General features: G+C 73.2%; 3 protein-coding genes across 3 annotated transcripts; 2 read left to right on the plus strand and 1 right to left on the minus strand.

Annotated features, from left to right (window-relative positions):
- Nucleotides 1-215: 215 nt before the first annotated feature.
- PIH1D1 (PIH1 domain containing 1) lies at nt 216-2,756 on the minus strand. Its single transcript, XM_042790448.1, is given in 12 exon segments — nt 216-308; nt 412-482; nt 485-557; nt 1,278-1,368; nt 1,450-1,479; nt 1,566-1,659; nt 1,745-1,829; nt 1,926-1,987; nt 2,076-2,187; nt 2,189-2,265; nt 2,370-2,433; nt 2,526-2,756. Coding segments are annotated over 12 exon segments (876 nt in total). The 5' UTR covers nt 2,610-2,756; the 3' UTR covers nt 216-275.
- Nucleotides 2,608-8,884, plus strand: ALDH16A1 (aldehyde dehydrogenase 16 family member A1). The gene is given in 24 exon segments (XM_042790484.1): nt 2,608-2,697; nt 2,750-2,881; nt 3,438-3,540; nt 3,623-3,749; nt 4,021-4,199; nt 4,278-4,355; nt 4,656-4,843; nt 4,976-5,131; nt 5,253-5,289; nt 5,292-5,351; nt 5,354-5,386; nt 5,389-5,434; nt 5,931-6,036; nt 6,182-6,318; nt 6,397-6,484; nt 6,668-6,752; nt 6,864-6,947; nt 7,211-7,239; nt 7,242-7,385; nt 7,803-7,886; nt 7,889-7,941; nt 7,943-7,982; nt 8,431-8,556; nt 8,732-8,884. Coding segments are annotated over 24 exon segments (2,358 nt in total).
- Nucleotides 8,885-9,281: 397 nt separating this feature from the next.
- FLT3LG (fms related receptor tyrosine kinase 3 ligand) lies at nt 9,282-11,977 on the plus strand. The gene is given in 8 exon segments (XM_042790185.1): nt 9,282-9,527; nt 9,637-9,813; nt 10,150-10,203; nt 10,334-10,364; nt 10,367-10,476; nt 10,945-11,352; nt 11,590-11,663; nt 11,788-11,977. Coding segments are annotated over 7 exon segments (852 nt in total). The 5' UTR covers nt 9,282-9,497; the 3' UTR covers nt 11,632-11,663; nt 11,788-11,977.
- Nucleotides 11,978-12,201: the final 224 nt, after the last annotated feature.

Genomic DNA, 12,201 nt, shown 5'->3' on the forward strand with positions numbered 1-12,201 from the left:
GCTCGCGTGCCACACGCGCCCAGACACCTCCCACACCACGCGAGCGTCGCACCGCGCACGCAGGCGGGCCACCCCCATGCACACGCGCACGGGCGTGTGGCACTTACACGCTCACGGGTCACGCGCGGGCGTCTGACACAGTCGCGTGCACGCGCGCTCACGCTTAGACGCGTCGCAGGCACGCGCGCGTCACGCGCACGCGCGTCACCCGTAGGCACCCTCGGATCACGCTTTATTTGCCGGTTTTTGCACAAAACACGCGGAAACGGGGCCCCTCACGCCCGCAGCGGCATCGTCACGGTGAGGACCTGGGGGGGGGTCGGTTGGGGGGGGTCAGGGTGGCGAAGCCTCCCGGGAAGGGGCGGGCCGGGAGGGGGGGGTGGGGCCAGGGGTTGCCATGGCGACGGTTACCTTGGTGCGTCGGTGGAAGCGGGCGTGGCAGCGGGCAGGGTCGGGGGGGAGGGGCAGCCCCAGCTGCAGGAGGGGGGGGCCGCCCCCCCCCCCCCCAGCACCAGCCTCTCCTCGCTCAGCCCCACCCACAGGGACCCCGCCCCTGTCTGGGCGGGGCCGGGGGAGGGGCAGGGTCAGGGGCGGGGCCAGGCAGCCCCACCTGAACCTCACCCCGCCCCCCCCGGGTCCCCAAACCTTTACTGGGACAACCCCAACCCCACAGCACCCCTCCCAGTTCCCTTTCAGCGCCCCCCCCAGCCCACACCACTCCTCCCAGCTCCCCCCCAGCCCCACACCGCTCCTCCCAGCTCCCCCCCAGCCCCACACCGCTCCTCCCAGCCCCACACCGCTCCTCCCAGCTCCCCCCCAGCCCCACACCACGCCTCCCAGCCCCACACCGCTCCTCCCAGCTCCCCCCCAGCCCCACACCGCTCCTCCCAGCTCCCCCCCAGCCCCACACCGCTCCTCCCAGCTCCACACCGCTCCTCCCAGCTCCCCCCCAGCCCCACACCGCTCCTCCCAGCTCCCCCCCAGCCCCACACCGCTCCTCCCAGCCCCACACCGCTCCTCCCAGCTCCCCCCCAGCCCCACACCGCTCCTCCCAGCTCCCCTCCAGCCCCACACCACACCTCCCAGCTCCCCTCCAGCCCCACACCACTCTTCCCAGTTTCCCCCCAGCCCCACACCACTCCTCCCAGCTCCCTTTCAGCACTCTTCCAGCCCCACATCACTCCTCTCGGTTCCCCTCCAGCCCCACAGCGCTCCTTCCAGTTGCCCCCCAGCCCCACACCACTCCTCCCAGTTGCCCCCCAGTTTCCCCCACTTACGGCATGGGGCAGGAGGACGCGTGCCTGCAGCACCTGGGGGTGCTGGGATGAGGGCTCGGCCACCACCACAAACTGGGGGGGCCCTGGGGGGCTGCGGGGGGGGGGTGGGTGGGTCAGGCAGGGGGGTCCCGGGGGGGGGCGTCCCATCCCTGCTCGGTCCCACAGCTCCTACCTGGGGGGGGGCGGCAGCTGCTGTGGGGATCTGTGGGGAGAGAGGGGTCAGGGGGAGGACACGGGGGTCCCCGGGGACACCAGGGGTGTCAGGGGGGCCCCCCCCCAATCACTCACCCCTCCAGCTCTTGGATGTGGGGCCGGGGCCGCGCCCGGATATTCTGGGCTGAGATGGAGCCCATGAACTTGCGGTTCTGCAGCACCCGCCAGCCTGGGGAGGGGGCAAGGGGGTGAGACCCCTCCCATTCACCCCCCCCCATCCCCCCCCACTCCCAGTGCCCCCCAGTCCCCCTCACCAGTCAGCTCCAGTTCCACCCCGTACTTCTCTGACAACCCCTCCATGGCCACCGTCAGGAAGAACTCCAGGTACAGGGGGTCAGCCTGGGGGGTAGGGTGGGGGGTGAGGGGGGGGGCTGTGACTCCCCTCAATCCCTTCACAAGCCCCCCCACCCCCTCTGCCCCCCCCCCCCTCCTCACCTGGAGGGTGCGGAAAAATCCCGAATTCACCACCACATCGTAGGCTGTGCAGCCTTGGCCGGCTATGGGAGATGGGGGGGGTCACGGGGGGGCGTTGAGGGATCAGAGGTGGGGGGGGGGGGGGGGGGGTTGAGGGGGGGCTGTTCTTACCGCGGTCCAGCTCGGCGTGGGGCTCCCCCAGGCTCATGGGGATGCGGAAGGCCCCAGCAGCCGTGGGGGGAGCGTGGAGGAGCCGCTGCAGCCCGGGGGGGGACAGCGGGGGGTGGCGGGGGCACCTCCCGTGAGTGACAGACGTTGACAAAGACCTTGGCCCCCCCCGCCCGGGTCTTCACGCACAGCCCTGAGGGGGGGGGGGGGGCAGGAAAAAGGGGGGTGTCAGGGGGAAGGCCGGGTCACACACCCCCCCACCACACACCAAACCCCCTCCCTGGAGCCTCCCCTGACCTGGCTGGGGGGTGACAGCGCGGGAGGGGGTCGTGGGGGGGGGGTCCTCATCGTCCTGCGTCACCTGGGGGGAAGGGGGCAGAGGGACAGCACGGTCAGTACCGGGACCCCCCCCCCCCCAAACACCGGGACACCCCCCCCCCCCCCCGGTCCCACCTGCAGCAGGAGCCGCCGCAGCGTCTCGTCATCCCCCCCCAGCTCCGCCTCCAGCTCGGCCGACAGCAGCGACGGGTCCGCCATGGGCTGCGGGGGGGGAGGGAGCGGAACGGGGGGAAACCGGGACACCCCCCCCCCTCAGCCCGATACCGGCCGCCGCTCTCCTCCCGCCGCACGGCACTTCCGCTTCCGGGGGTGGGGGCGTCTCTATGGTTCCGCGGTAGCACTGGGGCCGCTCGCTCCGCCCGGGCGTTCGTCTCGTTGGTGCGATGGCGGCGCTGGGGTCCCTGCCGGTCCCGGGGATCTTCAGCACCATGGAAGAGGGGCCGAGGCTCGGGGGGGCCGCACCGGGGGAGGTGAGGGGGTCCCAAGGGGCCGGAGGGGAGCTGCGGGGAACCCATGGATGGTCTGGGGAGGGGGGTTTGGGGCTAGGAGTGGGTCTGGGGGAACTCAGAGGGGTTTTGAGGGGCTGGGGGGGGGGTTCACGGAGAGTCCGAGGGGAGCAAGGGGGGCGGGGGAGAGCACTGGGGGGGCACTGAGAGGGCCCGCGGGGGGAGCTGGGGTGAATTGGGGACACGCACACACTGAGGGGGGGGGGCTGTGGGGGGTTAAGGGGTTGGGCAGGCGGCCTGGGGTCCCCACAGAGGGTGTGGGGGTGGGCCCAGATGCCTGGGAGGGGGTTGTGGGGTGCTCGGGTGCCCTGGGAGGGGTCAGGGTCCATGGGGGTGGGTGCTGGGGGCAAAGTCGAGGGCGGGGAAGCGCCTGGGTGTTGCGTCCTCTCCCTGCTGCGGGCCGAAGGTCGTTTTTGGGGATGTCGGGGTCCCACCCCCTGTTCGGGGGGGGGGGACGGACCCCCGGTGTCCGGGCTGGAGGAACCCAAGGGGTCCGGGCACCCCCCCCCCCCGCCTCCAGGCATGGCTGGAGACTCACGGCCGGGCCCTGGGGCACTTCGTGGCCGGGACGTGGCTGAAGCCGCCGGGACGGGGGAGGCTGGAGTGCCGGGAGGCTGCCAGCGGTATGGGGGGGATCAGGGGTTTGGGGAGAGGGGGGTCAGGGTGAGAGGTCACACCCACCCCCTCCCCACCCCCCCCACCCAGGGCGGCTGCTGGCGACGGTGCCGCGCGGGGAGGAGGCCGACCTGGAGGCCGCTGTGGATGCGGCGGCGGCGGCAGCGGTGAAATGGGGGCGACTGGGGGGGCCCCAGCGGGCCCAGCACCTGCAGCGGTGAGTCCTCCTGAGCTCTGGCCCCACCCCGGGGCTTCCCCCAACCCCCTGTGCCCCCATCGCCTTACCCCAAATCCGCCCCCCCCCCCCCAGACACCTCTACCCCATAGCAGTGTGACTCCTGGACCTCCCAGGACCGCCCCCCCCCCCCCCCCCCACCTTTCTGTGACCCCGGGACCACCTCCAGCTTCACGCGTCACCCCTGTGCCTCCCCACACTCCCCTGTCCCTCCATGCCCTCACCCCCCCTTGCCCCCCCCCTGTCCCCACAGGCTGGCGGCAGCACTGGAGCGGGGGGCTGCGGGGGTGGGGGCCGTGGCTGCTCTCTCAGGGGGGCGGCCGCTGGCACAGACCCTCGGGGCCGACCTGGAACTGGGGCTGCAGCTGCTGCGGGGGCCGGCAGGGTGGGCCCAGCTCGGCCCCCCCGGCCTGGGCAGCTGGGATCCCCTTGGTGAGTGTCCCCTGGGACCCCCCCCCGGGCTTTAACGCCCCCCAGGACCCCGCTGAGCCCCCACCCCGCTGTCCCCAGGCGTGGTGGCTATTGTCGTGTCGGGTCCCTGCTCGCTGGCGGCGCTGCTCTGGAAGCTGGGACCCCTCCTGGCCATGGGTGAGGTGGGGGACCCCGGTATTTGAGGGGGGAAACCTGGCCTTAGGGGACCTGAGCGTCTGGGGAGGGGACCCCAGGCATTTGAGGGGGGGACGACAGGACGGACCCTGGTATCCGGTTGGGGTGTCCAGATGGAGGACGCAGGGACCCCCAGTGTCTGGTTGGGGGCCCCAGGTGTCTGGGGAAGGGACCCAGGCATTTGTGGGGGGGGACAGGAACCCCTGGTGTCTCGTTGTGGGGAGGCCCAGGTGTTTTGGGGGGGGGGCCCAGGCCCCCAGGAGACGCTGGTATCCTGCACAGGCAACGCGGCGCTGGTGCTGCCGTCGGCCGAGGCCCCGCTGCTGCCGCTGCTGGTGGCGGAGCTGTGTGGGGCGGGGGGGGCTCTGCCCCCTGGGCTGCTCAACGTGGTGACGGGGACCCCCAGCCTGCGCCGCGCCCTCCGTGCCCACCCCCGCCTCGCTGCCGTCACCTTCCTCGGTGCCCACCAGGTATGCGGGGGGAGGAGGGGGGTGACCTGGGGGTGTCCCCGTGTCCCCGGCGGAGGATCAGCATGTGACGGGAGGGGGGGGGTGTGTCACCCTATTCTCGTGTGTGTATGTTCCCCCCGCCCCCCCGTGCAGGAGGAGGTGCAGGACGTGGCCTGGGGGTCCCCATGCTGGGGACCACGGCTGGGAAGGGCCCGGGGGGGCCGGGTTGTCGTCATCGTCCTCGACTCGGCCGACCTGGACAGTGCAGCTGCCGCCATCGTGGGGAGCGTGGGGACCCCCCCAGCACTAGTGAGTCCAGGGGGGGTGGGATTGGGGGAGTGTCCTGGAGAGTTTGGGAGATCCTAGGGGTGTCTGGGAGCACCTGTCAGCTCCCTGACACCCCAGCCCCCCCCCGCCTCTGTGTTCCCAGTTCCCGTGGGGGGGCTGCGTGGTGCTGGCGCAGGAGGGAGTGGTGCACCGCTGGAACGGCGCCTCCGGGCCAGGCTGGCGGGGCTGCGGGTCGGGGACCCCTGGACCCCGGCACTGATGTGGGGCCACTGCCCCCACAGCCACCCCCCCAGAGGCGCTGGTGCAAGCAGCACGTGAGGAGGGGCTGAGGTGAGGGGACCCGGGGGGGCCCAGGGGGACACGGGGGTGGGAGAGGACATGGGGGGGCTGTGGCAAAATGTGGATTTGGGGGGCAAGGAGGAAATGGGGGACACGGAGATGGGAGGGAACATGGGGGGGCTGATGTGAGGGGGCCTGGGGTGGGGCTGGGGGACACGGAGGGGCCTGGGTGTGGGAAAGGACATGGGGGGCTGGGGTGAAATGTGGATGTGGGGGGTAGGGGAGGCACTGGGGGACATTGGGAAATGTGGGAGGATGTGGAGGGACACGGGGGGGGCACAGCAGGGAGGGGGCACGGGGGGACATGGAGGGGCTGAGGTAAGGGGGCGTGGGGGGGACACAGAAGGGCTCGGGGCTGGGGTGGGAACGGGGGGACTATGGGGACATTGGGGGGGGGGGGGGTCTCTTGGGAGGTACCTGAACACCTGGGTCCCACGGGGTGGGGGGGGTTTGGGGGTACACCAGGGTCCTTTCCTCCCCCCCCCCAGGTTTTCCAGCTGCCGGTGACGCTGCCCCCGGGGGGCCGCTTCTACCCCCCGACCCTGATCACGGGGGTAGCCCCCACCTCACGCTGCCTCCGAGAGCTGGTGGGTGCCTGGGGGGGGGGGTGGGTGGGTGAAAAAACGGGGAGGGGGGCGTTCCAAAGGGCCGGGGGGCAGGCAGGAGGGGGAGTTGGGGGGGCTGCAGATTGGGGGTACGCTAACATCGCCCCCTTTCCCATCCCTCCCCAAGGTGCCGGGGCCCGTGCTGGTGCTGCTGCCCGTGCGCTCCCCGGGGGAGGCCGTCACCGTGGCCTCGGGGCTGCCCCACGCAGCTGCCGGCGCCGTCTGGGCCCAGGACGTGACCCTTGCCCTTGACACAGCCGACAGGTGACCTTGACCTTGACCCCGTGACCCTCCCCTGGTCCTGGCCGTGCCTGCTCTGATCTCTGACCCCTGACCCCACAGGCTGCCCCTGGGGCTGGTGTGGCTCAACGCGCTCGACCCGCTGGACCTGGTGGGGGGCTGCACCGGGGGGGCCGGCGCCAGCCTGGAGGTGGGGGGACTGTGGGGGCTCGGGGGGGGGGGGGGGGGCTCTGGGCTCCCTGAGGGGGGGTCCTGGGTCATTTGGTGGGGGCTGGGAGAAGGCTTTGGGGACCCCAGGGTGAGCCTGGGGGCTGCGGGGGCCCTGTCCCAGTGCAGATTGGCCATGCCCCCCCCCCCCCCCCCCCGCCTCCAGACACTGCGAGAGTTCGGGCGCCCCCCCTGGAACCCCCCCTGGGGCCAGGGGTCACTCCTGAGACCCTCCTGGACCAGGAGGTCAGGTAATGGCACCCCTTACGCATCTTGGGGACAACCCCCCCACCCCACCCCCCCCCCCCGAGTCGAGTGCTCTGATCCCTGATGCTGCCCCCCCCCCCCCCCCCTTAGCTTAGATCCCGTTCGGGGGGGCCCGTGGTGGCCCCCACCTCGTGACATCGCTGCAGCCGTGGAGGCTGCCCGCCGCGGTGCCCTGGGGTGAGTGACGGGGGCTGGGGGGGGGGGCCTGGGTCCTTGCTGGAGGGGGGGGGGGCAGCCAGGGGCCTGGGTCTTTTCTGGGGGGGACTTGGGTTCCTGCTGGAGGGGGGTCAGGTCTGCTGGGGGGGGGGGGTCTGGTCCCTGGACGCCTGAGTCCCTGGGCTGTTGGGGGGGGGGGGGGGGGGAGTGGGCTCCCTGGGTGCCTGGCTCCCCGCTGTGGGGGGGGGGGGTCGGGTCCCCAGAGCTCCCACGGCCCTTCCACAGGGGGGGTCTCAGCCGGGGCCGGCGCGGGCCGGGTGCTGTTGGAGGCGGCGGCGGCGCTGGGGGGGGGCAGCCCCGAGGGACCCCCCGGGAGCGACGGTGACGACAGCGACGGGCGGCTGAGGGGGTGGCTGCTGCGGTGGGCAGCGCGGGCGGAGCTGGTGGGCGGGGCCGTGCAGGTGGGCGGGGCACGAAGGGGGTGGGGTCGAGCGGGAGGGGTGGAGCCTGAGGGCTTGAGCCCTGGGGTCGGTGAGGCAGGGGGCGGGGCCAGATGCCTGAGGGGGCGGGGATGGGGGTGGGGCCAGGCAGCAGCAGGCGGGGCTGGGTGGGCGTGGTCAGACAGCAGTGGGCGGGGCTGGATGCTTCAGGGGCGTGGCCAGCCAGAAGGAGGCGGGGCTGGATGCTTCAGGGGCGTGGCCAGCCACAAGGAGGCGGGGCTGGATGCTTCAGGGGCGTGGCCAGCCACAAGGGGGCGGGGTGAAGTGTCCCGTTTGGGGCGATGGGTCCGGCCAGCAGGAGGCGGGGAGGGGGCGTGGATGAGAGCGGGGCCTGTGGGCGGGGCCTCGGCTGGGGGCGTTGCTAACGCGCTTCCGCAGGAGCGGCCCGGGGGGCGGGCCCTGGTGACGCGCAGGCCGCTGGGGGTGGTGGGCGTGGCCTGGAGCGGGCCGCGCCCCTGCCGCGCGCGCTGGAGCTCCTCCCCCCCGCGCTGGCGCTCGGCAACGGCCTGGTGGTGGTGGCCCCCTAGCGGCGTCGGTCCCGCTCTGCGCCTGCGCCAGGTGGGGACCCGCGGAGCCCCCGACCCCCCAGGGATCCCCGACCCCCAGGGACCCCTCAGGGACTCCCGGCAGCCACCGCAGACCCTCCCAGGATCCCCAGTCCTTCCCTCTGGGATTCCCCCCCCCCCCCCCCCCCCACGGAACCCCCCCTTTGACCTCGCCAGGACCCCTCTGAGGATCCCCCGAGGATCTCCCCAGGATCCCACCCCCTGACTCTCCCAGCGATGCCCAGTGAATCCCCCTCCCTGCCCCCCCCCCCCCCCCCCCAAGATCTCCCTCTTCATTCCTGATGATGCTCCTGAGACACTCCCCCCCACCCCCCCCCCAGGCTCCCCCACGTCCCCATTCACAGTCACCCCTCCCGCTGCCCCCCTCGACTGACACCCCCATCCCCCCCCCGCCCCCCCCTCCACGAGGCCATGGCCGCATCCTGATCCTCTGTCCGCAGGCGCTGGTGGGTGCGGGGCTCCCGGGGGGGGCCCTGACGGTCCTGCCAGGGGGGCCCAGGGGCGACGGGGCGACGCTGGCGCAACACCACCCTGATGGGCTGTGGCTCTGCGGGGGGGCACGGTGAGTAACTGGGGGGGGGGGGACACTGAGCACCGATACAGGGGTGGCACTGGGGGGGGTCCCCAGCAATGGTGGGTTCCCCCATCACAGGGGCAGTGCCTGGGGGGGGGTGGTTGGGGGGGGCGTATCCCATGCCCCCCCACACCCTCAGCAGCCCCCCCCCCTCCCTGCTCCCCCAGGACCCCGACTGGGCTTCGGCCGGGAGTGTTGCCCACGTGTGGGTCCCAGGAGGGATCCTGGGGGGGCCGGGGCAGGAGCCCCCCCCCGGCGCTGAGCAGGAGCTGGAGCTGCGTTGCACCCGCCCCCGCTGCCTCTGGGTGCCGGGGGGGTGATCCTGGTGGCCCCTGACCTGCGACACCCCCCCCCCAAACTGAGACACCCCCGACCAACGACTGATTCCAATAAACACACACAACCGGCCGCCCCCTGCCTCTGCCCATAAAGGGGGTTTGGGGTGGGGGGAGTGTCCCCCCGTGCCATGAGATTTCCCCCCCCCACGCATGGGTGCCCTCGCGCTCGAGGCAGCCGCACCCTGGGGTTAGAGCGGCATCGTACGGGGTGGGGGGGGGTCGACACACACACGTCTGGGTCCCTTGGGGGGGGGGGCAGAGGGGGCGGCTCCCGGACGCCCCGGTCCCTCAGGGAGGGTTGGGGGGGGCGTGGGGGGAGCCGTCCTGGTCCCTCGGGGAGGGTTGGGGGGGGAGCCGCCCGAGTCCTTTGGGGGGGGGGGGGGGGGGGGGAGGGAGCCGCCCCGGTCCCTCGGGGGGGGGGGGTTTTGGGTGGGGAGCCGCCCGGGTCCCCACCCCCGGCGCCCGGGTCCCTCCCAGCCGCCGTCCAGTTCGGCGCCGCTTTCGGTTTCGGCGGCGGCTCCGCCGCAGCCCCGGGGGGTCCCGGGGGGGTCCCGGCTCCTCGCTCTCCCCTCCCCTCCCCTCCGCCGGCCCCGCCATGGACCCCGACCCCCCCGGTTCCGCACTGGTAAGTGGGGACCCCACGGCACCCCCGTTCCCCTTCCCGTGCCAATCCCCCCCCACCCCTCGCAACCCCCTGACTCCGACCACGCTTCTAACCCGGGGACCCCCCGTAGCTCCCCCACCACCTACCGCAACGTGCCTGGACCCCCATGGGACCCCCAATCCCCCCCACCCCCCCGGTACCCCCCCAGGTTCCCCTCCTGCCTCCTGGCCGTGCCCCCCCCGGCGGCTGTTGTTCCTTCGACTTCAACCCCGTCAGCAGCACCTTCAGCACTCACGTGGAAGCCCTGGTGAGACCCCCACGGGACCCCTTAAATCCCTTTGGGATCCCAGGGACACCCCGGGACCCCCCCCAAACCCCCTGACCACCCACACCCCCCCCCCCACGTAGAAGTCCTGTCCCTGAATCCTCCTAGGATTCCCCTGGGACCCGCCCCCAAGCTCCCCTGGGACCCCCAGGAGTGTGTGTGTGTCCCCCAACCCTCTGACCGCCCTCATTTCCCAGGGAAAGCCCCACCCTGGGTCCCCCAAACCCCCTGGCACACCCCCTCCCTCCCAGATTCTCTGAGACCCCATCAGACTCTGGATTTTTTTGGGACCCCTTAAGCCCTGTTCCGGTCCCGCAGACCCCCTGGTTGGTCCTGGACTACCCCGTGGCGATGCCCAGCAACCTGGAGACAGTGAGCGAGACCCCCCCCCCCCCGCCCCGGACCCCCCACCTGTGCCCCCCAACCTTGTGTGACACCCCCCCCCCCTCCGTGTATCCTCCCCTGACCCGTGTCTGCCCCTCCCCCCCCCCACCCCCCCCAGGACAGCCACTGCACCCACCTCTGGGGGCTGCATTTGGGGCGGTGGCACTGGGGCGCATGGTGGGGGTGGCGGGGGAGGCGCTGGCCCCCCGGCTCCAGGCAGTCGCTGCCCACGTCGCCTTCGTGGCCGAGTGCAGCATCCATGTGAGTGGGGGGTCCTGGGGGGCGGGGGGGGGCAGGGAGGGGGGCTGGGGTCCCGAGAGCGGCTTGTGGAGGGCTGGGAGGCTGCGGCGGGGGGGGCTCTAGGGACCCTGGGAGGGGCCCAGCAGGGACTCGGGGGGTGCAGGGTAACTCGGGGGGGGGGGGCGGGTCTGGGGATCCCAGGGTGGGCTCTGAGGACCCTGCAGGGGTTTGGGGGGGGGGGGTCTCTGAAGCGGCCAAGGTAACGCTGGGATTTTTTTGGGGGGGGGGGGGGTGTGGTGTGGTGTCTCTGGGTGGGGCTGTGGGAGCTCTGCTGGTGCCAGGAAGCTCTGGGGCATTTCTGGGGTCCCCAGGGTGGGGGGGGGTGAGGAGGATTTAGGGCCCCCTGGCTTCTCACAGGGAGGGGTCCCAGCCAGGGGGGATTTGGGGGCTCTCATGACACCCCCTCCGCCCCCCCCCCCCCCCGCCCAGGACCCCGAGGGTTGCGTCCGGCTAGAGACGGTGAACGTGTCGCAGCTGCTGGGAGCCCTCGTGCAGCACCTGGGGGGGCTGCGGGGGCGACCCCCCAACTTCCTCGGCTGCGCCCGCCTGCGCTGCCGCCCAGGTACCCCCCCCACCCCAGGTACCCCCCCCACCCCAGGGACACCACACACACACCACCCCCCCCCCCCCCGCAGCACCCCTCGGGATCCCTGTAATCCCCGTCTGCCCCCAGGCCCCTCGCTGACCCCCCCGGCGGTGCAGGACAGGAGGACCCTGGGGTCGCAGCTGGGCCCCCCCAGCCCCGGCATCCATGGGTTGGTGCTGCTGGGGGGGCTGGTGGGGGCCCTGGCCCTGGCGGCAGCGGGATGGGCCCTGTGGAGGTGGCCCTGTGCCCAGGTGGGGAGGCACTGGGAGCGCTGGGGGGGGGGGGGGGTCGCAGGAGAGATGTTTAGGGGAGCGCTGGGGATGAGGCTGGGGGGGGGTGGGGGGCGGGGGGGGGTAAACTGGGGGCAGCACTGCTCCCAGGGAGCGCTGGGGCTGGGGTGGGAGTGCGGTAGGCACTGGAGTGGGAGCACTGGGGGGTGCTGGGTGTCCACCCCTCTCTGCTCCTCCCCCCCCCCTCCCCCCCCCCAGCCTTCGCAGGGGACCCCAACATCCGAGCAGGATGGGACCTGAGCGGGCGGGCGGGGAGCCAGGGATGGACTCAGGTATGGGGGTGGGGGGGGTGTACTCAGATGCCGGGGTCCCCCACAGGGGGTTTTGGGGGGGGAGGGAGGGGGGGGGGGCTGCCCAGTTGCCTGGGTCCTCACCCCCACCCCACTCCCTGTCCAGGCCGGCCACAGGATCGGGGCCGCGGGAGAGATGGAGACCCCCCAGATGCCCCCCGGAGGCATGGAGGGACCTGGGGGGCGCGGGAGGGCCCCTGCGGGGGCTGTGACGGAACCCCCCAGAGCCATGGAGAGACTGGGGGGGCCCGGCCCCCCGCGGCCCCCCCGCTGGGCCCATAAAGTTGATGTTGAGATGTTGAGTCTGAGCCTGGTTTGGGGGGGGGGGGGAGGGGGAGGGGCTGGGAGTGGCACCCCATGGCCCTCACCAGCCCCCCTGCACCCCTCACGCACCTGCCGGGCGGTCCCTGGGGATGGGATGGGCTGGTGAGGGGCACAGGGGACCTGGGGGGACTGGGGTGTGCTGGTGAGGGGTGCAGGGGAACTGGGGGGACTGGGGTGTGCTGGTGAGAGGCGCAGG

The sequence above is a fragment of the Tyto alba genome, unplaced genomic scaffold (genome assembly GCF_018691265.1).
Source record: "Tyto alba isolate M040663 unplaced genomic scaffold, T.alba_DEE_v4.0 Super-Scaffold_17, whole genome shotgun sequence".
Lineage (NCBI taxonomy): Eukaryota > Metazoa > Chordata > Aves > Strigiformes > Tytonidae > Tyto > Tyto alba.